At 42.8% G+C, this 24,335-nt stretch overlaps 1 protein-coding gene across 17 annotated transcripts in view; it reads right to left on the bottom strand.

Annotated features, from left to right (window-relative positions):
* PDLIM5 (PDZ and LIM domain 5) overlaps positions 1 to 24,335 on the bottom strand; it is a 230,558-nt gene that overhangs the window by 116,236 nt on the left and 89,987 nt on the right. For all 17 annotated transcript variants that reach the window (XM_054028930.1, XM_054028931.1, XM_054028938.1 and 14 more), the window contains one exon: positions 20,453 to 20,604. In XM_054028930.1, coding sequence (XP_053884905.1) covers positions 20,453 to 20,604 — 152 coding nt within the window. The remainder of the gene's footprint in view (positions 1 to 20,452; positions 20,605 to 24,335) is intronic.

Here is a 24,335-nt window from a genome sequence, read left to right as displayed (position 1 = left end):
GTTTGAACTCTCAGTTTGATTAGAAGTTGAAACCTACTGTACTTTTCCTCCCAGAGCACGTTAATGTTAAATAAGAGTGAGACTGAGAATCTTGTGTTCAAGTTTATGAAAGTTCCATGATTCTGTTCATTTTACACAGTGTCTACTGCTGTGGACACATGCTGCTTTGTCCACAGAGGTCAGTCATAATTCCACAGCAGCATGCAGGCAGAAAAAACACAACTGCTTTTTAGAAAGACATTTAATTGTTGTACTAGAGTTAATTATTCTAATCACAAACAAACATTTGCTTGCAAAGTACAACACCTACAGACATTGCAAGTTTGTATGCATTCACGTGAGACACATACATACAAATACACAGATTAAGGGTCGTATTCCTTTCCATTTTCTATAGATTTCTATTTTCGTAGACTCGCATTCTCTTACATATTTCACACATGCACCAACCTAGTTCTTCCAATGTTCTGGTTAAACATTTTTATGTTTAAAATTACATTTCATGGGAAGAATGTTATGTTAGCCAAATTGACAGCATGTCAAAACTGAAGGGGAAAAAAAAAGATTAACAGTCACTACAAGTTTAAGGTTCACAGGGCCCTAAAAGGAATATTAAGATCCAGAAATGTTAAAGCATGTAAATCTGTTGTGAATTTAAATGTAGTGAAGAGACATCTAAACCATTTGCAAGTTCACATTTAGTAGAGAGACTAAACTCAGCTGAGTTACTCATTCTACAAGAATGCTGAAAAAACATCAAGACCTAAATTTACTCTAAAACTTTATGAAGCACTGAAAATGAAAAGTTTTGCTGCCATCAACTTCAATTATCTCAACTCTAAGCCACACACACACACACACACACACACACCGTGATTCTACTTCTAACAGAGTAAGATTATGTGACATACACAAGAATCCAAATTCAGCTCTGGTCAAATATGCACAACTTTCATGACCTTCAATACGAGATATGCCGGTTTACCAAAGATTGAATTTGGTCACAACTAAGGACAATTACCTCTTCAATTATATGGCACCATCTTCCACTCTAAATGGTCTTGCAATACTTTACATTACACTTTCCAAAAACTTTCAGAAAGAGCAACTTTTAAAGATCTGTGGGTCTATATACTAAAAACAGTTTACAATAAAAACTGAAAACATAGTTTATTACCAGCAAACTTCAGCAACATGCTATTCATATACTAATTCAACGAACCAAAACATTAAACCTATTTGAAGTCCATTACACTGCTAAGATCAAAGGGGTGTATGTTTTCAGTTAATAATAACAATGGAGAAGGACTGCAAGGACACCGGATTGATTTCAACGCAAGGGGCATGGTAGGAGGAGTTCAGGTGGCTTATATGCCATGGGGAAAGGACCATTCTTTTGTAACCACGTTAGGTATGGGGTTCCCAAAATGAAACAACTTCTAAAGGTGCTTAGCTTTGTGCAAGTGCAAGCCTAGAGCCTTGCCCCAGCAGATGACAGAGGTTCAAATAAAAAAAAATGAATATGGCTCTAAGAATGGAAGGAATTGCACATGACGAGCAACTGCAACAGCTTGGTTAAAGAGTAGTCAGAGACGACTAAATTAAGGTTAGTATAAATCCATGCCCATGGAGTCCAGATTTGAATCCAACTTCCCCTTCATTCAGTAGTGTGTAGATCTAGGACAAACCCATCACAAAATATAAAAAGGTATTTACATTATATAAAAATGAATAATGAAAACTGGTCATTCCCTGTTTACCTTACTACGGAATAAGAGGAAAAGGAAATACAATACTTGTTGATTCTAAACTTTCTTGCCTTCAACTTCATTAAGAGATAATATTTGTTCTTCACATAGCGTAGTCAACCTGTAGAATTTGCTGGTGTTTGCTCTGAGATAATGAGCAGTGTTAGATACATTAAAAAACACTGATAACACCTAGATTTAATTACTAGCTACAGATATTTAGGGTAATTCAACAGTAGCCTCCTGCTTCAGCACATCATATTTTTTTCTCCATTCTGAGTTGGGAAGGAATCTTTTCCTCAGCAACTCTGCATCTCTTCTGTCATGGACTTTTTCTTCTTCTTTCCTCTGAATCATCAGGTATTGGCTGTAACCAGCCTGAGTACAAGACTAGTTAGAACAATGATCCAGTATGTTCTTAAATCAACAGAATCTACTCTACCATTTTCAGATTCTAATATTGCTTTTGGACTAAAAATCTAAATCTTCTTGTAAATGATTATTAAAAAGTAAATAAAGATACAGGCAATAATTAATCTGAGGAGGAAGACAGAACAAACTGAGAAACTGTTAAAAACTCTCTCTTTTATTCAGTTTAACTGTTTATGGGAGAGAGAACAAAAACTAAAAAAAAACCTCTAAGTAAGTTTTAATCCACAAAGATTTTAGGAACAATTACTCGTAACAGTCAACTGTGATTAGCTTATTATGAATATTAAAATATTTTCACTTATGTAACATCTTCCTTCTAAGAACCTCAAGGTATTTTACAAACCTTGAATCAAATTAGCCATGATTTCTTGAGAAGTAGTAAAGCATAATCACCCTTTAATAAATGAGCGCGCGCACACATCCACCCTACACGACTGCTGACAAGTATGTCTACCTTAGGTGGCCACTACACAATCAATATAGAAAATAAAAAACGAGAAGTCCATGAAAGCCATCTTGAAATAACCATCCCTGAAGAATGGGGCATATTCCCTTAATTAAATGAAAAAAATTCAACAAAGTGATGAGTAGGTTTTAATGGCTTGATAAACCATTGAACACATATCCATCTACAAGATTCTTTACAAAAGGAAGAGACCCAACATAAGTTACTCAATAAGGCTTCGAGCGTTCCTCGAAAAACATACCAAAAGCAGAAAAAAGGTGCACCTAAAGTAACTTGTACCTGGAAAACTGCACTGACAAGAAGAGCAAACAGTACAAGAAGCTAAAATGCTGAGTATCCTAGGGCTTTGATTTGAGTAACGTTCATTTCTTTACATTTTGGATGCCAGGTTACATTTTGGATGCCAGGTAGCCTTATGGCTTCAAGGCACAAGGCCTCTCTCTGCATCTCCCTACTTAACCCTCCGGCTCTCTCCCTTCTGTCCCCTTCCCCTCCCCCAACCCAGGGAGGGGGGGGGCGCAGAGGGGAGGAAGGTAGTCACATAGCAAGAGCCAACTATAGCCACCATGTCTTTTTAACAACATTGTATTGCAGCTGACTGAATGTCAGCCAGCTGGGAAATAAAGGCTGCCTCTGTGTTAGGATGTCAGGTGAATAAGTCCTTGGGTCACTGCAATGAGTGTCATGGCTATATAAGGGAACAGAACAGCTATGGAATGGCTCATCTGGCATTCCACAGCTACCAGAGAGGAGATACTTTCTCCTCAGAATAGGAAGTTGCCTCTTCTAATTATGAAGCAGAGGCTCTGAAGCATTGCTACGTACATGTAGTTTTCAAGAGACTTGTTAGATTTGCATAATGGAGAATTTTAAAAAATATTTTAGAAATAAAGACTCTGCAACAATGTTAGAGGTACTTCTAATTAAAGAGAACTTAGAAACCAGCAACTAAGAGACAGTCACTGTGAACCTCAAACATCTAAACAATACCAGTATTAGTACATATTTTTGTTTGTATCCAACAAAACCAATGAAAAAAAGTGTTCCAAACAACAGGAATGTAAAAGCAACCTCAAAAAACAAATAAAACCGACTCCCGTTGTATGTAATCTGGAGAGAGTTACTGAGCAGTGGTCACAATACTATTAACACTAGTTACTATCACAATTAAGTTAGATATTTTTATATTACATTTCAACTTGCAAGTAAGTTGGCTCTTTCCACAAATATATCCATGTGGAGTACATCAGATGATTCCCCATAGTCCACAATGATATTATCCCAACTCAGCTTTTTTCTGAAACACAGCTGAAAGTTATTTGAATTTGCAGACTGTTATTTCAACTAAAAAAGTTCATCATTAACATGCCTTTATATAGGTCTCACTCTGCACTTAGAATACAGTAAGGCCTGATCCTCAAGTGGAGTAAGTCAGTGGAACTCCACTGAAGTTAGTGGAGTATGCCAATTCACATCAGCTGAGGATGTGTCCCAATTTCGCAGAGGTTCCCTATTTGGCATAAAATATTAGAAATTAGTTATAACATGGTTTATTCCTGTCTACAGAGCAAACAAACATTTTAAAAGGAAGTTGGCTAACAACTATATTAACTTTGTGCTTCACCATGCTTTTAGTGTAGACAGACCTTTAAGTGAACAATTAAAATAATTATCCTAAAATTAGTATTTAAGGCTATCACTAATTTTCTCACAAGCTCTCATTAGTTTTCAATGAGCAATACTACTGTTCAGCTCTCATCAAGCTGCTTACATGACACTGTGATGCTCTGTACCTCGGAGGAACACCCTACACCCCCATGTTCATCTTTATAAAATGATTGTATGGTATCCAATGCAAAATTTGTCATGTTGGGTGTCTTCAGAAGGCTCATAATGCACTGAGTATGGTTGTTATAGTAATGTTATAGGTTACAATTTCATATATATATATGAGAGAGAGAGAGAGAGAGAGTATGTATCCTCATGGCTTAAAGCAAGCCCATGCAAAACCTCTCCAAGAGCAGAGAGGCAGTTCACGCTTCATCAGGGCATGGATGGGACAAACCCAGCCCAGCCTCACAGGAACAATGGACACTGGCTTAGGCAACAACAAAAGAATCTGTTAGACCCTGGAGGAAGTCACCCCCTTCCTTTGGGCAGTTTGGTTCTGTGATGAGGTAATGCTCACCTGACTGGGGGGCGCGGCGAGGGGGCGCAAAGCCAAGAGGGAAGAAAGGACATGATAAAAGGGAGACATTTTGCCATGTTCTCTCTCTTCTACCTATATCTACAGACAGCACCATGCCAAGCGACTGAAACGCTGATCAAAGGGGAGAGCCTGACTGAAAAGCCAGCCTGTGGCGAGAAGCATCTACGTTTTTAAGGACATTGAAAGTGTTAAGATCAGCTTAGAATATGTTTTGCTTTTATTTCATTTGACCAAATCTGACTTGTTATGCTTTGACTTATAAAAGTAGATTTAAGTGATTCTAGTTAATAAATCTGTTTGGTTTGAAGTGTGTCAGAGACGCCCCTTTGGAGAACAGCCTGGTACATATTCGTTTCTTTGTTAAATTGACAAACTTATATAAGCTTGCAGTGTCCAGCGGGCATAACTGGACATTGCAAGACGGAGGTTCCTAGGGCTGTCTCTGGGACCAGAGATATTGGTTAGTGTCATTTGCTTGCAGATAGCTGGGAGCAGATTACATGCCAGAGGCTGTGCGTGAACAGCCCAGGAGTGGGGGTTCTCACAGCAGTGCAGGGTAAGGCTGGCTCCCAGAGTCAAGGTTTGGGGTGACCTAGCAGATCACTGGTCCAGACAACGCCAGAGGGGAAGTCACAGACACCCCTTAGGGGAACATCTGAGCACCCCTCCACACATGTAAAAAAAATAACTCACTCTTCCTCCTTGGGTTCTGAGAAACCAGCTTAATGAGTTTACAGTTTTGTTTGCTGTGTTTGTGTACACGTGTGCGTCTGTGTGTATTGAAGAATGGCAACTTACGGGGGGGAGGGTCACGTGACTCTCCCCAAACATCGGGGGGGGGGGGGAGGAGCAAGTCCAGCAGCCGGCGGGGCCAGAGCCAGAAGGGAAGAGGCGGGGCCAGAGCCTCTCCTCTTCTGGCTACACTGCCTGGCTGCACACTCCCACTCCCAGGCAGCCTCTGGCCACACTGCCTGGGAGGGGGATGCTGCCTGGCGCCGTGCAGGGCAACTCAGCTCGGCGCAGCAGGACAGAGACCTCTCTCTCCCCCCCCGCACGCCAGGTAACGTGCTGGGATGGGGCAGCAGCACTCGAGTCCCAGGCAATTTTCAGCCACACTGCCTGGCACGGTGCAGCACAGCGGGACAGACACACATACCTGCCCCAGGTAACATGGGATGGGGAGAGCGTGGGGGCCCCAGGCGGGGAGGAGTCACGTGAGTTGAGGCCACATGTCCCCCCTTTGGCTGGTGCCCCCTTTGTGTCCCTCCCCACTAGTCGCCAGTTCCATGATCATCCATCTCTTGTGAGAATAACGTCCTTTGTCTAGGTCCAGCGCTTGTGAAAGTTCTATCTTTTGTGTTCTCAACACTTTCCCATTGACAATTTTATTCCTCCAGTGAAGTGTGACTGTCATGGGAGGTCATGGTTGCAGATGGAGAAGTGATCTCAGTTAGCGAAGGCCAGCTCCAAGGAGGACTCTGAATATCAGGGCACAAATCTAGAACTGGATTTAATTCAAGAAAGAGCTAGTGCAGACAGCTTAACAGTGGAGTAATATATTCACAGGCTACTAGATTCTCAAACTTAGTTACTTTAACATGGCTTGTTTGTTTTCACTTGGAGTGTCAAGTTTGAAACTAGTAGAGAACCATTTAGTCATCAAAACTAAATACACTAAATAGTGAACAGCTGCAGTATCAAATGAATAGGACTAAAAGAATACACTATATTGGACAGAAACACATACTACTCCAGGCAACTTCTGCATCCCATTTATCTACCTGAGGGGGACAAGTTCTTTAAACTACTGAAATTAAAGCACTGCTCCTATGGCATGCCAATCACTAACTAGTTCTGCATTTGAGAAGAGATTTTTTCTAAGTAAATACAACATATATGGATTTAACTCTGTCCAAAATTATTTCTAATCAGTGACTACTATGGTTTATCCTATCAGAATAGTGTATGTGTAAGGAACCCTTAGAAGCAAAACCATTAATCTGTCTAAATTACTGTGACTCGGGTTTTTCTAAAATCACTCTTTAGACTTCCTTTTTAAATCTCCAGAGATGCATCAAAGAGATGAATGATTCAAGACTTGTTCCTTTCGTTCACTCATTCCTTCTTTTACCCCATACAACCAGTCTGGTATTTTCACAGCCCCACTACCATCAGTTACTGAAACAGCTAGATGAAAACATAATATATTCCTAAGTACAGTAAAGTTAAGTGTGTACATTAATTTAGAAGTTGGATGAAAAGTTTTACAGTTCTGTTAACATTCTTCTCAGTTTGTGGTACTCAGCGTTTTCCATAGACTCACATTCTATTTCTCCTTTTTCTTCAGTTTAACTCACCCTGAAGCACAGTATCTTCTATATACTTTTATACTCTATCAGTGGTTCCCAAACTTTAAAAAAAAGTTAAGTCAATTGATGGAACATCAAGCTCCCAGGCAACAGTTTGGGCATCCCTACTCTACATCTTTTGCGCCTTTAAAGATTAACGCAGTACCCTGGACATTTCATAACACAATGTGACATTTCATGAGCTGGTACCACTTTCCTCATTCCCACTCCCTCTTATTGTTTGGCAGACATGCAGAAATATCCCATCAAACTGCTGACCTTTCATTTCAACTCCTCCCCCGACATCCCACCCCTTTAATTTTTATCCCTCTAATTCTCCTTTTGAACCGAACTGCAAGCCTTTGGTTTGTCAAGTTCACTTAGCTGCAGCATGTCTTGTGGTTTTTCAAAATGCTAGTTAGTACGAAACAAACACTGTTCACCACAAAAAATATTTTAATCCCAGCTGGAAGCAAGAACTGTGCCCTTCCATTTATTTAGTTTGCTGATCAGACTTTCTATGTCATAGCATTGTCAGCAAAACCCGTTTGGCTGTTGAACTAAATGGCATTAACATCAGATCGCACCTCAAGGGAAACATGCATAAACTCATGCACTAGGACACTTTAGCGTGCAAAAAAACAAAACAAAAACCAAAACACCCGCCCCCCCACCCAAAAAAAAACACTTCAGCTTTTTAATTAGCTTTGTATCCTTGTAACTGGTGTTTTATCCCAGATCACTTCACTTTAGAACTAGGCAGAATCTGATAGATAAAAGATAAGAAAATTCAAGTACTTGGGTTATACTGAATAAAAAAAATGAAAGCCTGTGGACTTTAGAAAATCCACTGGGACAGAAATATTTTGTTTCATATAAGAAATGTACAGACAAGATCCTGAGGTTCATCAAATCAGCTATTGATCTGTGCCACAGTACATAGATAAAAAAACTATTCTTCAGTCCCATGACAGTCAAGGATTTTGCTTGTCTTTTTAAACTATAGCAATCTATGCTCGGAGAAGGAAAGATGTTTCTGTGGCTGAGATCTCGTCTATGCTACAGACTTATATAAATACATTACAGGGATGTGAAAAATCCACACCTGAGTGACCGTAGTTATACCAAATTAACCCCCTGTGTAGACAATGCTAAGTCAGTAGGAGATTCTCTCCCACGAACATACCTACTGCCTCTCGAGGAGGGGGATTAACTAAACTGATGGAAGAGCTCTGTCGTCAGCTTAGAGCATCTTCATTCCAGTGCAGCATTTTACGTTTAGACTTGCCCTTAAATTTTTCTGCAATATGCAGAAGGCAGACTAAAATCTATTTTGCAACCAACATACAAATTAAATTTTTTTATTAAAGCTAATGTTAAAAACAATTATATAATACATAGGTTGGGAAAAGCGTGTCTGCACATCTGGCTATACTGCTTAGATTATCCACAAATACAAAGTTTGTTACATAGCTACATAGAGTACCTAATTAGCAATAACCCAAATTTCGGTGAATAGATTTAACAATACAGTTTAGATATTAGAAATGAATACTTGGGTACATCACTCATGAAAAGTTGTGCAGATATTTGGTTGTGGAAAGCAAAATAGATCTGTGAGTGGAGATTGTCCCTCAGTAATTGAGAATTAGGTAGATTCAGGGCCGGCTCCAGGCACCAGCTTCTCAAGCACCTGCTTGAGGCGGCCGGTGGGGAGAGGGGTGGCAGGTCCAGGTATTCGGTGGCAGTGAAGGACCTCCCGCCGAATTGCCACCGCAGATCGCGGCTTTTTTTTTTTTTTTTTTTTTTTTTGGTTTTGGCTGCTTGGGGTGGCCAAAACCCTGGAGCCGGCCCTGGGTAGATTGTCCATTTAGAAAATACAATCCATGAAGCAAGTATTTCAGTTACTTTCCTGACTGCACTTATCAGCACTCCAGGTCATCCCTCCTGGTATTGCCGACGTCCGGTGATGGGTTCTACGTAGATGTCCCTCAACCAATACCCCAGACTGACCTACCCCAGACTGATCTTGTCCCCATGTCCTCAGATACATCCCCAGCCTGTCCGACTCTGTTCCTATACCCAACCCCCACTAATGCGCCTAACCTCTCAGCAAGCAAGTGAGGTAGCTTCCCCCTTGTCATGGACTCTGGCAGACAGAACATTGAGCCTCTATGCTCCAATTTCTGGTGCTCAGCACTATAGCCTCCCCCAGAAACCAGCAGAAGCAATTTCAGGAAATGTCCAGCTCAGCACCTAAGTCCTGGACTCTAGAGCATATTCTGTATGGACAGTCTTTGGAGAATTTTGGTGACAAACCCTTAATGAACATATGCAAACGGTGATTTTCAGAGGGACAGCAAAAGGCACTCTTTAATTTCAGGTTCCTGCTCCAAAATATAGAATAACTAACGCTTCCCAATTAAACACAAGAATTTAACATTGACAATACTTTTTCTCCTAAACCCTGTTTTCAGAAATGGCTGAACTGTTTTTGTTGAAACATTCCATAAAAGCCTGCGGCAGACACTCAGTATGGAAAATTTCAGCCTTAATGGTTAAAGTAAAGCAGGCAGTGCTGCCAGTTCTAGTTATAATAAAGTTATCATCCTCGACACACAATGGCAATGTTTAAATTTTATAAGAGGTCTTTGGCAATTCTATTCTTCGGTTGATTTATTTTGCAGAATTAGCCTTGACACTCGGTGCTTAATCCAACACCCAACATCCTTCCACTTAAGTCAAAGGAATGATGCTGGATACTGGATTTAGATCAGGATACCAGTGACTGAGGGAGAGATTCACAAGACTGCCAGTTGGAACCTCTAGATCCTTTCCTGGGACTGCCAGCAACTTGCTGTGTGACCTACAACAAATCCTTTAATATCTCTCTTCTGCCGCTTAACCTTCACTGTAATGAAAAATCTCCTTTGAAGTAAGAGGTATTATCTAATTAATGTTTATGAAGAGCTTTTAAGTCTTTGGATGAATAGGGCTACAAGTGCAAAGTATTAAGTATTATAATGAAAGGTGGTTTCCAGGAAAGGCTGGCAGAGAAGATATTAGCCATGCACTGTCAAACTAAACAAAACAAAAACCTCCACAAAACTTGCAGATGATGCTCACAACTGAATTGTTGTCTGAAACAAGGTAGACTGTCTCTTATTTTCTATAGGTAAGTAAGTGCATAAGCACAACAATTTTTTATAAACTTTAACAGTAATTAAAACTAAAGAAAGAATTCCTATGTATGGGAAGGGAAGATGACTAGTAAACCAAAGTTGGATAAAAGCAAGAGTATCTCTCATCATAAGTTTCTTAAAAGATTACCCTTATGCAGCTCTTGGGGAAAAAATCGCTACACAGTAGCCTAAAACTCAAACCTGAGCGTAGATGGTTAAACCTCCCACAGTGAAATGCATATTGTTAATAGTTGCAATCTGTTCAATAGCTTGTTTTCCTTCATATGTTCTTTTATGTCGCTTATTAAATTTGCTCAACCTGTCAGTATTCCTCAGCTGTTAAGGGTCTTTTCACCCCATTCTATGACAGGGTAGCTTTTGAACACTTTAGAAACTTAAGACTTCCGTTTCCCAACACACTGTTGTATTAAAAAACAAACAAACAAAAAACAAAAACAGAGAGACTACCAGAGAAGCAAAAGGGGACGAAGAACAGATTATCTTGTGCAGCCTTGGAACAAGTCACTTAGTCTAACTGGGCCTCAGTTCCCCATCTGTAAATTGGAGATGCCACTTCCTCTCCTACAGCCCTTGTCTATATCATTTATTTAGATTGTAAAATTTTCTGGGCAAGAAATGTTTCTTATTGTGCATTTGCCTAGCAGAATGGGACAAACAACAACAACAAATTCAGAGTACTCATAAGGTCTTACTCAGCAGCAAAGGACCCTACCTGAAATGAGGTGGAATTGGAATTGTGTCCTTATCTATCATGGTTCAAATCATTGGACTGGCCAGATGGAAAACCACCATTTTAGCTGTGACTGCTGGTGCCAAAGATGCTGTAACAATAGGCCTTTAACCAAATCCTGCCAGGCCTAAGAAAATGTTCTCTTGCTATGCCTTGGTTACAAAGAGAACCTGAAAATATCAAAGAAGAGAAGTCCAGTAGGAAAAAGTCCCAGAATTGTCAATTTCCAGTTTTATCGTGAGGCATGTGATACCTGGTGTTTTTCTTAAAACTCCAACTGCTGGAATTAGAGCTCTTGAGAATATCAGCTTTAAAAAAAAACAGAAAAGAAAAAAAAAATCTAGTTTTGATGGGTTATGGGGGAAAAGGCTTGAAAACGAAGCAAGCATCCACTCAGAACAAGGTCCCAGTTTCACCATGAAAGCAGCACGTAGTTAAAACTAAGTTTTATCATTAAATGTTACTTTAATAGTTTAATTAACCCAAAAGTGAGGTAGGCACCTCACAGTACAGCTATCGGACACCATGCCTGCCCTGAGGAGCTTACATTCTAAGTACAGACTTGACACAGTGGAGAATGAGTTAAAAAGACAATCGGGATCAATAATAATTGGGCCTCTTCAATGGGAGCTGTAGATGCTCAGAATCTCTAAAAGCAGACTGTCCTGGCATTCATTTTGTATGAACCAGTGAAGGAGCTGCTAACAGGAGCTTATAGACAAACTGTGCTCGAACAAAGGCAAACCACCACACAGCCTGATTTCGTTGCTTGTGGCTCTTCTAATGAAGCCAACAAAAAGCCATACAGAACTGAACTGATCTTGTTCGCTTGGATGAAGAGTTGTTAAGCAGATTCTGGAAAATCACACATACAAAACACACTGGGAGGGGAGACACCACTTCAAAATTCTTGTATATTTTCTTGACTGGAAATATTTTCAATAGGACTATTCACATGCATAAGTGTTTATAAGATCAGGGACTCAGTGGGCAGGACTTATATAAAAGAAGTTCGATTTTTACTAATGGTACCTTATTCTTTCTGTATGGAATCAGTTTCTCTCCCCCACAGAATCAGAACATACATCAAGATAACCATTCTAGTGAGTTAATGTGGCATTTTCACAAGCGCTCACCGGTGGACTAACTGTACTCCCACTGAAGCCAAAGGGAGTACTTTTGAAAACTCCATCCTTAAGCACTATTTTATAGTTCAAGGAAACTCATCCGAAAAGTCATGTCAGCATCTGACCAAGATAAAATTGTAAAACAGCAGAGACTTTTTTGGTGTGCAGCATTGGTGGATACTTGCTACTTCAGAACACTAAACATTACTGGACCACAGAGTACTATATAGTCTCTTCTCAATGCCTGTGCACTTCTATTAATAGTAATGGAATAACAATATTTTCCAGAAATCTGACGGATGTGACCTCACGTAACGGTAAAATCCAAGTTCTTTACCCTTCTGATTTTTGTGAACTGTAAAAACATGGAGAAAGGATTTTGTAGAAATATTCCCCCCCGAAAACACATTTAAAATAGAAATTCTGACTAGCTATACACTTCAGTAGCTTACATAATTATTTACTCAAGCTGGAAATACATTAAAAAAGCCAACATCTGTTTTCCATCAGTCTTCATGGGAACCAAGAAAATACTTTGACTGAAAAATAAAATATCGGGGAGCAAAAGAGCTACAAAGTCTTTGAGAGGAGGGTGAAGAAAGGACACACCCCATAAAAGCATATTTTCAGAACTTACAAAAGGAATTTCACTTTAACAAAATAAAGGATGTGAGGAACAGGACTGCAAGTTCTACAAAAGTCAAGTATCAGGGGGTAGCCGTGTTAGTCTGTATCTACAAAAACAACAAGGAGTCTGGTGGCACCTTAAAGACTAACAGATTTATTTGGGCATAAGCTTTCGTGAGTTAAAACCTCACTTCTTCGGATGCATAGAGTGAAAGTTACAGATGCAGGCATTATATACTGACACATGGAGAGCAGGGAGTTACTTCACAAGTGGAGAACCAGTGTTGACAGGGCCAATTCAATCAGGGTGGATGTAGTCCACTCCCAATAATAGATGAGGAGGTGTCAATTCCAGGAGAGGAAAAGCTGCTTCTGTAGTGAGCCAGCCACTCCCAGTCCCTATTCAAACCCAGATTAATGGTGTTGAATTTGCAAATGAATTTTAGTTCTGCTGTTTCTCTTTGAAGTCGACTTCAAAGCTTATGCCCAAATAAATCTGTTAGTCTTTAAGGTGCCACCAGACTCCTTGTTGTTCTACAAAAGTCAGTTATTTGAGCCAATTACTATGTGAGGAATCAGCAAAACAAAATATCCCCTAATGAAGAATGCTGGAAATACGCCCTTATGGGACATGCCTTTTAATACATGTTAAAAAATATGTACCTGAGAATACTTTTAATATTAGAGATTTACTACTCTGCACATCTGGCAAGTATGAATTTATACAGCTGTACTTAGGAAGCCTCCAGGAAAGGATCCCTTTTTAACTGTGATACTTGTGATTCTGATTCCTTCCTAGGATAGCAAACAATTACACATTTGACCAATATATGGTACTATTTTATTCTGAAAAATAAAGTCATTTATTTTCCCTACAGAGGCATACTCTCCTGCAAACATTTGAGTACAAATTGCCAATTGATTGAATTGGTTTTCCACAGAACACAATGAACACTAACCACGCATTTAAAGTCAGCATTAAATAAGTTATTAAATATTTATCTCAAGACTTGAAGAAAGTCCAAATGAGAGAGACACATTAATAACCTTTTCCTAAGACCTCCCCCCACCATCACGAACCCCAGTCCCACTGACTTCAGAGTCCATGCTAGCAGATCCCAATGCAGGACAAGGCCTTACACTACACATTCTCTGGACATGAACTCGGTCTTCCTGTATGCACAGATAGTGTCTCTCACATGGAGAGTGCTTCAGAATACACATATTACATGAAATTTTATTATTTATGTGCCTTACCAGGTCTACAGTTCACTACAAAAAAGGACTTGATTTTTCATTTAAGTATGTCTAACCTTAGAAACATGCACCACACAATTGCAATGACAACTCAAAGTTTTGTTATGGTAGTCAAACAGTAGCAGAAGTATTTCTGAAAACAGTAATAAACAGAAACAGTATTTTCTAAAAAAGCATCAAGTTTCATACTTTATTTACTAGAATATCTCCTTTGCCTGGCATCCCTTTGTGCAGGTCATAAAGCCACCATGATTTCAACAGAGTTAAAAAGGAGCAATGAACCACCATCCATAAAATGCCCTTCCCTACCAGTTGGGCAAGCCACCTCTCTTGCATCATTCAATTCCTCCTAACCTCTCTCCTAAGGTTACCATATTTCAGCAAGCAAAAAAGAGGACGGGAGGAGCCCCGCCCCCATCCTATCCTAGCCCCGCCCCTGCCCCTCCCACTTCCCGCCCCCCTCAGAACCCCCAACCCTCCCCCCGCTTCTTGTCCCCTGACTGCCCCCTCCTGGGACCCCTGCCCTAACTGCCCCCCAGGACTCCACCCCCTACCTAAGCCTCCCTGTTCCTTGTCCCCTAACTGCCCCCTCCTGAGACCCTACCCCCTACCTGTCCCTTGACTGTCCCCACCCTTATCCACACCCCCACCCCCAGACAGACCCCTGGGACTCCCACGCCTCATCCAACCACTCCCCACCCCCTGACAGCCCCCCCCCCCGGAACTGCCAACCCATCTAAACCCCTCTGCTCCCTGTCCCGACTGCTCCGATCCCTCTCCCCACACCTTCCCCCTGACAGCCCACCCCAGAACTCCCAAACACCGCCCCCCTGCTTCTTGTCCCCTAACTGCCCCCTCCTGAGACCCCCCTCCTAACTGCCCCCCAGGACCCTACCCCCTACCTGTACCCTGACTGCCCAAAACCTTATCCACACCCCCTCCCAAAAAGCCCCCCCCCGAACTCCCGACCCCCCCCATCTCTTGACTGCCCCCTCCAGAACCTCCCTGCCCCTTCTCCAACCCCCTGGCCCTCTTACCCTGCCGCTCAGAACAGCGTGCTGGGGAGGAGCTCCAGACTGCCGGAGGTGATCTGCGAATGCAGGGAGGGAGGGAGGGAGGGAGTGATCTCTGCTGCAGGCGAAGCGGAGGAGGGGCTCTCTCTGGCTGTCGGAGCCCCATGTAAGTAGCACCATCCGTCCGGCTGCCCTGTTAGCCGCATGCTGTCTGCATGGGAGGGGGAAGTCCGGACATTTACAAATTCCCCCCGGACGCTATTTTTAGCTCAAAAAGCCGGACATGTCCGGGGGAATCCGGACGAATGGTAACCCTACTCTCCCCCCCCCCCCCAGTCAACCCACACACACAAAAAAAAAAAGACCTTCCATCGTCCCTCTGAGGAATGAGGGTGTGGAAAAACATCACAAGTGATGCATTTTAGGAGTAACCATGCTATCTTATTGTAATATTCTAGTCTCTCCCCACTCTCTGCTCTGTTTATAAGCCTTACCTCATTGTCTTATAAAATACAGACCACAACCCTACACTAAGAACCACACCCCTGCAGCCAAGTACTTCAAATAGGACTCCACACAGGCTCAGGGATCTATTCTCTGTGCAGATTTGGAAATTTAAAATTACACTCAAGAACAGGAACTGAGTTGCCCAATATTTTGGCATTCAAATTAAAAACAGCAACACCAAGGTAACTTTTGAAGATTGCCAGCCCCAAGGAAGATATTCCACTTTGTTTGGTGGATTACACAGACAGTAAGTTATCTCCTCATGAAATATCTAGAGGGTTCAAGCAGTTTCATCTTTGGAAGGCTTCCCAACTTCAATTATTTAAAAGATTTAGAAGGATTATATCAACCTGCATCAGCAGACAAGCCAGCTATTGTTAATCTCAGAATAAGCAAACTGTGTAAAATTGTTTCATGTTACAACCAGTAGAATGAAATACAGGAATTGACAGACGTTTATAGATCATTTTATATCATTTAGAATAAAGCTATATCAGGAGCCCATTGTCAGTCAATGTTCCCACTAAACAAAAAGATTTTTGAATTACGAAGTATATTTCAGTCCTTATTCCCCACTCTTTCACCTTACTGATTTCTTTCAACTCAGAATACAGCATATGGACATTACATTCAGAGCACACAGCCATCAGCTTGAGACATGATGCCCCATTCTCCGCACCTACAAAAATACCTTACCACTGATTCCTGTTAACCCTAAAGAAACACTGTCAGCTAAAACAAGTGTTTTCCTCCCTTCCCCCAACACCATTAGATAAAAAAAATAAAAAAGTGATTTTGACCTTAACATTCCTCTGTAGTGTCTGAAGTCAAATATTGCAGCATTGTGCTAATCCAGAATACTAGGTCAAAGTGTCTATTTTCATGGTCCAAACTGAGTGAAGAGAAGAAACAATCCAATACATGATGCAAAAAGTATATTCATTTTTGTTTAAAAAAATAACTGTCACCTTTAATAAGCTCAGGGCTTAGTAACATAGATAGGAAAATCTTTTAAAAGGCCCACATATAACATGACCATATCTTTTTAACTCCTGTGTAACCATCATGCTCAAAAATCTCTGTTGTTGATCCAATCTTTGGAAAAATATATATACACCTATTAAGAAGCCCTTCTATTTTCATTTCAAGGGGGTTCTCAAAGAATGAGGTCCTTTCAACTTGCCAGAACAGGTAGCTAATGCTGAAGAAACATTAAGAATCATGCTCCAAAGTTTCACCTGAGAAATACAAGGGTTGGATAGTTTGAACTCAGCATTGAGAAATGTGGAGTTGTTATTAATCAATTTTGTTCATGTTCTAATTAAGCAGGATTGTGCCATTTCAGTTTCTACATTGATAACACAGAGTAGCTCCCATGAGGCGATGGCTGCAGGGGCTGGGTTACTTCTGAGGTGCGCTGACATCTTTGAATTAAAAAGGCTAATATTCTGATAAGAGCCATTAAGAGACCAGCTGTTTGGTACTGGAAGACTCATCCACCCTATTTTTGAGAGTCTCAGAATTCCAACTAGTGAAATTATTTTTCACTCAACACACAGTTAACCTGTGGAATTCCTTGCCAGAGGATGTTCTGAAGGCTAAGACTATAACAGGGTTCAAAACAGAACTAGATAAATTCATGGAGGATAGGTTCATCAATGGCTATTAGCCAGGATGGGCAGGGATGGTGTCCCCTAACCTCTGTTTGCCAGAAGCTGTGAATGGGCGACAGGGGGTGGATCACTTGATTACCTGTTTTGTTTATTCCCTTTGGGGCACCTTGCATTGGCCACTGTTGGAAGACAGGAAGGCCAGATGGACCACCTTTGGTCTGACCCAATTTGGCCGTTCTTATGAATTGCAAGCCAAAGCATCAGTGGCATAGGCAAGAAACCTCCCCTGGTGCAAAATATAGTTTGATTCCAGTTAGTTGAAGATAAGATGACCCTGAAAGTCAGAACAATGGTAGCTATAGTTTTGGGAATTCCCTTGGGCCTCCATATCTTAGGAGTGGAGAGGCTAGCCCAAGCTGTATCTTCCAGAAAGGCCACTGAAATTAGTGAAGCCAGGCTGATTATCAGTGATTGCAGGAATACCATAGACATTTAGGAACAGAGAAACATTTTAGTCACCAGTACTGCCTCTGATCTACTCCTTGGATAGATCATTAATAGATGGCTTCTGAGAACTTCACTTCATCTTTCAGAGTACTGCCTTCTTTTCCTCCGTTTACTTGCTGATATGATTTGAAACACATCTTATTCCAGGCATGACAGAGCAGGAATAGGTTTCAGGGACTGACTAGCACAGGGGTAGGCAAACTACAGCCCGTGGTCCAGATCCGGCCCCTCAGCGCTTTGGATCTGGCCCGAGACACTGCCGATACCACGTCCCTGCGGCCCCCGGGCAGGGGGGCACAGGGCTCCGTGCATTGCCCTTGCCTCCAGGCACCGCCCCCCGCAGCGCCCATTGGCTGGGAATGGGGAACAGCAGCCAATGGGAGATTCAGGGGAGGTACCTGGAGGTGCAGCGAGGGCAGCGCACGCAGAGCCCTCTGCCCCCGCCCTCCCCCAGGGGCCGCGGCGCTGCCCTGGCCGCCCCAGAGCGCACCGCTGCCACCCCAGAGCCGCTTGAGGTAAGCGGGGCCGGAGCCCAAACCCTTCCTGCACCCTGCCCCCCAATTCCCTGCCCTAAGCCCCCTGCCTGTACCTTGCATCCCAACTCCCTGCCCTGAGCCCCCTCGTACATCCCGCACCCCTCCTGCATCCCAACCCCCTGCCCTGAGCCCTCGCCTTACCCTGCACCCGAGTCCCCTCCCGCAGTCTTCACTCCTCCTGCACCCCCGCCCTGAGCCCCCTCCTGCGCCCAACCTCCTTCCCTGAGCCCCCTCATATACCCCGTACCCCTCCTCTGCCCCAATCCCTTGCCCTGAGCCCCTTCCTGCACACTGCAACCCCTTCCACACCCCACACTCCCTCCCGCACCCCAACCCCAACCCCCTGCCCCGCATACTATTTCCCCACCCAGATGTGGCCCTCGGCCCAAAAAGTTTGCCCACCCCGGACAGCAGGTACACAAAACAGGAACTATGAAAAAACAGGAGAGAAACCATTGCAGTGTCCTAAGCACCGGAATCTTGGACACAATCTGACTGCTGCTTCTACCTGACACATGATGCGTCAGAATGACATAAGAGTTCAGGACTCCTAATGGAGACCGCCAAAGAAACAATATATTGTGATAAAATCATAAAAATTCGGTGTGATATGACAATGCAAACATGCACATTTCAAACAGATGTGTGCGTGCGCGCACCACCCTTCCCCCCATTTTGCTACTCTTGCAAAATTTCTGGAAAGGGATCCAGACTCCGATAGAGTCCTGAGCTTTCCCTCAAGAAAAACCTTCTCCTTCAACTGAAATTAAGTTTATAATCCAAGAAATACAAAACAGTGTCCCCAAATCCACTTATATAGTTTCTGGTTATCTTTACTTTACCCCTTGTTCTTACTGTTTGCCCTGGCCATCAACTTCTCAAGCAAAACAGCTTCAGATCCCACATGAATAACATTGTTTTATCAGCTGTCACTTCTTCATAGCCTGCCCTGAGTACTTGTTTAAAAGAGCAAGACTGGACTATTTCCTATAGAAAGGTTTTATCTTTTTAAAATATTACATTACTTCACAGGATTAACAGCCTTCCAACTGCAGCTTGTTCAGAAAGCTTTTTACTTGAATGCTCATTGGTATAGACTCACAATATAAACATAAGACTGCCAACATCTGAGAAACCATCTGTAACAGGCTGGCACCGTTTGCCTGAAACATCATTTGCAGATGCTGATCTAGCTGGGAAATGTTCTGTCGACTCAAAGGGGTTCACTACACTTTTCTTCCTCCCTAAAATTCTTCACTAGTGCTAATAATTGCGGGTCCAATAGTGTCGATTGCCGTCTAATGTTTTAACTACTGTTGCATCTAACCCCACTCACAGCAGGTCATCTAGGAGACATATTTGTCTCATTGTTGCTGCTAGCACCAGTGGAGTTTTAGGGGGAAAGCTAAGTGTAAACAGAATTGCTGAAACAAGCAGCTTTTTCTCCCAGCCAGACATAAGGGAGGAAGAAGAGGCTCGAGAAAAAGAGAATCTAGGATGTGGGCTGAGCAGTCAGGAGGGAGGAGCTACAGGAGCAGACAAGCCTGGGAAAACAAAAGTTCAGCTCATATCCCATACAGTTAGATATTAACAAAACCAAAGCTCCAGGAAGGGGGAGAGTTTCAAAAGTTTACAGTTGAACACTGATTTAATACAGCTTTGAAACTTCACTATGCAGAAGAAAAAGTCTGCTTTCAAGCATCTTAATTTAAATGAAACAAGCACAGAAACAATTTGTTTACCTTGTCTTTTTTCCAAACTTTCCTTTTTTTTTTTTTTTTTTACGTTTAACACAGTATTGTACTGTATTGGGGGTTTTATTTCTTTTTTCGGGGAAGATGTCTCTGCTGCTGATCGTGTACTTCTGGTTCCGAATGAGGTGTGTAGTTGAGCGATCAGTTTGTAACTCTAGTGTTCATAACTGAGGTTCTACTGTATGTCCAACTGCAGGTTAGGAAAGGCAGCCATCTGCTCACATTTGTATCTAACCATTTTCTAGATGCAATGAATACATCTAGGCCTACAATACCATTATCCTTCAATTATAGCCAGCAAATGCATGCATTTAGCTAAATGATTTAGAGGTGTTCATTCTTAAAACAGCAGATATTAAAGAAAAAAAATCTTACCTTTGCAGATTCATGTTCAAGTTGCCTGTACAGGCCTTGATCTTGTTTTGTGCTTCCAGATGAGTCATCCCATCTGTACTTGTCCCATCAATGGTGAGAACCACATCACCTATCCCGACCTGGGCTCTAGCTGCCTTGCCACCATCGTTTAACTGCAATGTCACAAATGCAATGAGTAAGTAGCATTCTTCTATGGGTCATGTTAGCATTCTTTGAATATACAGTACATACAAGGTTATATGCATATCTATCTACATTTCTTATTCATAAACACACATTACGCAAACGGTGTGACGGGTTGGATCACAGAAACCCCCTTGGGAGCTGCCACCTGATGTGCAAAGACTACCTCTGCTCCTGTTTTCCCTGCCAGCTCAGGACTCCAGCACCCTGTCTTGCTGAGCCAGACACTCCCATCTGCTCCAACACAGACCCAGGGTCTGAATCACTTGCCCCAGAGCTGCAAGTTTACCTGAAAACAGCTCACAGAAGCGTGCTTGTCTTTAGCACTCAGATGCCCAACTCCCAATGGGGTCTAAACCCAAATAAATCCGTTTTACCCCGCATAAAGCTTATGCAGAGTAAACTCTAATTGTTCGCCCTCTAGAACACTGATTGTAGAGAGATATGCACAGTTGTTTGCTCCCCCAGGTATTAATACATACTCTGAGTAAATTACTAAATAAAAAGTGATTTTATTAAATACAGACAGTAGGATTTAAGTGGTTCCAAGTAGTAACGGACAGAACAAAGTAAGTCACCAAGTAAAATAAAATAAAGTGCGCAAATCTATGTCTAATCAAACTAAATACAGATAAGTTCCTCACCAGTTCCAGAATGCTCCCTTTCACAGGCTAATCTCCTTTTAGCCTGGGTCCAGCAATCACTCACACCCACTGTAGTTACTGGTTTCAGAGTAGCAGCCGTGTTAGTCTGTATCCACAAAAAGAACAGGAGTACTTGTGGCACCTTCAAGACTAACAAATTTATTAGAGCATAAGCTTTCGTGGACTACAGCCCACTATGCATCCGAAGAAGTGGGCTATAGTCCACAAAAGCTTATGCTCTAATAAATTTGTTAGTCTCTAAGGTGCCACAAGTACTCCTGTTCTTCCTGTCGTTTGTTCCAGTTTCCTTCAAGTATCCTGGGGAGGGGGGGGGTAGAGAGGCTCCTTCCTTAGCCAGCTGAAGACCAAATGGAGGGGTCTGCCACGGGTTTAAACAGACTCTCTCTGTAGTAAGTGAAGGCCCTGATAAAAGCTCAGTATGAGGCCTGAACTAAAGTAATGGTCAAGACTTTGCTAACATAAAGCAAAGTTAAGCTGTGAGCCAGAGGCAGGCCCTGCTCACAGAAGCTGGCAAGGAAAGGGCTGATGTTGCATAAATATATATTCACCTAGCATAGTTAAAGTATAAACATGGTACCAAGGCACACTATACCGGAACATTCCATCGATAATATGGAACAGGCCGACCCATCCCAATGACAGGGGCAAAAGGGTAAAATTATGGATAGAGTTGTTTTGATCAAACCAACATGTACAAGGTGCGAGGCGGCACCTTACTACATAGGGAGGTTGTACCTTGCTATGTGAAGGGGTTGCACCTCAATACGTCAGGAGTGATGTGTAACTTGTTTGTACCCGTGTATAAAAATGTATCCCTGGGGTGGTGTCTCTGTCCGGCCACGGGGGCAGCAGAAAGTCCCACCACTGAGCCGGGTCCTTGCCAAGAGGCACTTTCTCGTAGTATGCTCTGAGTTAGGCTCAGAAACCTACAGGGAACTGCAATTGTGTCCGAGGTCGCAATAAACCTACTCGACGTGATTTTGCATCTTACTAGACTCTGTGGTTATTGGAGGTTCTCTTTGGGTCTGCTGTGTCAGCTGTCTGCAGAGCTGGGACTGCACACAGAGGGAACACACGCACGCAGCCGAGTGATATCAACACAGGAGAAAGCAGAGCACCACACCGGTAGCATGTGACAACACTCTCTTGTGGGTGGAGACCCCCCTCTTCCCTCCTATGCAAAGTCCAGCTCCAAGATGGAGTTCTGGAGTCACCTGGGCAAGTTACATGCCCCAGCATGACTCAGTCTTTACAGGCCGAAGCAATTGTCCACATGGTATCTTTAGGGTTACCATACTTAACAAATAAAAAAAGAGGACCCTCCCATTTCCCACCCCCAGCCCCGCCACAACTCCGCCCCTTCCCCGCCCCCTCCTCCCTCCCACTCCCAGCCAGGCGGAAAGGGCTGCCCGAGCGCTACCGGCTTCACGGTTTGCCGGGCAGCCCCCAGACCCTGTGCCCCCGGTCGGCGCTTCCCCCGCACAGCTGGAGCCCGGGAGGGGAAGCGCCCAGCCGGGGGCGCAGGGTCTGGAGGCTGCCCGGCAAACCGTGAAGCCAGTAGCGCTTGGGCTTCAGGCAGCCCCCTTGCCTCCGGACCCCGCGCCCCCAGCTGGGTACTTCCCCTCCCGGGCTCCGGCGGCGCAGGGTCCGGAGGCATGGGGGCTGCCCAAAGCCGGTAGCGCTCGGGCAGCCCGGCTCTTAAACAGAGCCAAAGAGTCAGGGGAGGAGCAGAGCAGCCGCGGGAGGGTAAGTGCCCGGCCGGCATTTTCCCAGACATGTTTGGCTTATGGCAATTCCCCCCGGACGGGGGTTTGACTGCCGAAAAGCCAGACAAGTCCAGGAAAAACCATACGTATGGTAACCCTAGTATCTTGCATGTCTCCAGGAAGACTTCTTATGTGGATTGGAGCATTCCACGATGCATTGCTCCCCAAGTGTTTCCTGATCAGGTACTTAACCTGGCGAATTCCTTCCTAAAGAAGCTGACTAAATGCCTCACAAAGCTTACTTAGAAACCAAGCCAGCATACAGCCCATATTCTTATCCTCAAGTAGAAAATGATATATATGTACAACTAGGATGAATAGATATAGCAGACCATAACCTTTACGGAGATATGTTACATGGCACAGGCAGCACAAAACATATTCCAGTTATGTCATACATACATTTATAAGCACCCCCCCATAAAGCCTTATGGGGTCACAGACGGTATAGCACACACCTCTTACATGAGAGCACCACCTCTCCGTATAAGGTTATTTATTGTATAACTGAAACCCATCTTTCTGATCAAATAATAAAGGGTACTATTGTCATATTGTCACTGTCTGGCATACCTAGAGATATCTGTTTCACAGAAAAAGGAATTTAGGACTTGAAGACACCCATTCTTAGAAATCAGGGAGCAACTTCTGTTTCAGAATCCAAGGGGAGGGAAAGTGAGGTACACATCTGTGATTAAGCGAAGAGTTGCCCACCAAACAACCACTATCAAGAAGTGGCCTATGTTTGAGAGTCCCCAATTTGTAGACCTTGGGTGATTATTTAAAAAAAGGAGGTAGTATACTGTACAAGGCGACAATTACGTGCATTTAAAAAAAACTGTGTTGACATTCCAGCTTCTGCTTGATCCATAAAAACAATACACGGCTCTTTCAAAAAGGGAAATCCCTCAGGAAATTTAAATTTTTAAATATATGGGGAAATTGTAAGGTTTGACACCTGCAATGGGTCAAGAAAGCCAGTATTTTAAATACCAACATGTCTGGGGCTAGAAGTACTGCAATACCAACAACACTTAAAATATACACTGGAAGCATTTTTTTAAATTATTCACACGATGTGTGCTGGTATCATGGTACCAAAACATTTTGTTGATAGAGGGATTAAAGGAGATGTGCCAACTAATCAGATTTGGAATCAACTATCCCAAAAATTGCAGGCCAGCACAACTACTTTTCCCCCCAGTTCAAACTAAAAGGAAACATTGAGAGTGAAAGACAGAATATTGAGTGGCGGTAGATGGGGTGGGG

Source organism: Malaclemys terrapin, chromosome 5 (genome assembly GCF_027887155.1).
Source record: "Malaclemys terrapin pileata isolate rMalTer1 chromosome 5, rMalTer1.hap1, whole genome shotgun sequence".
NCBI lineage: Eukaryota > Metazoa > Chordata > Testudines > Emydidae > Malaclemys > Malaclemys terrapin.
Note: the sequence above shows the minus strand (reverse complement) of the source record. Positions and strands in the feature narration are given on the sequence as shown.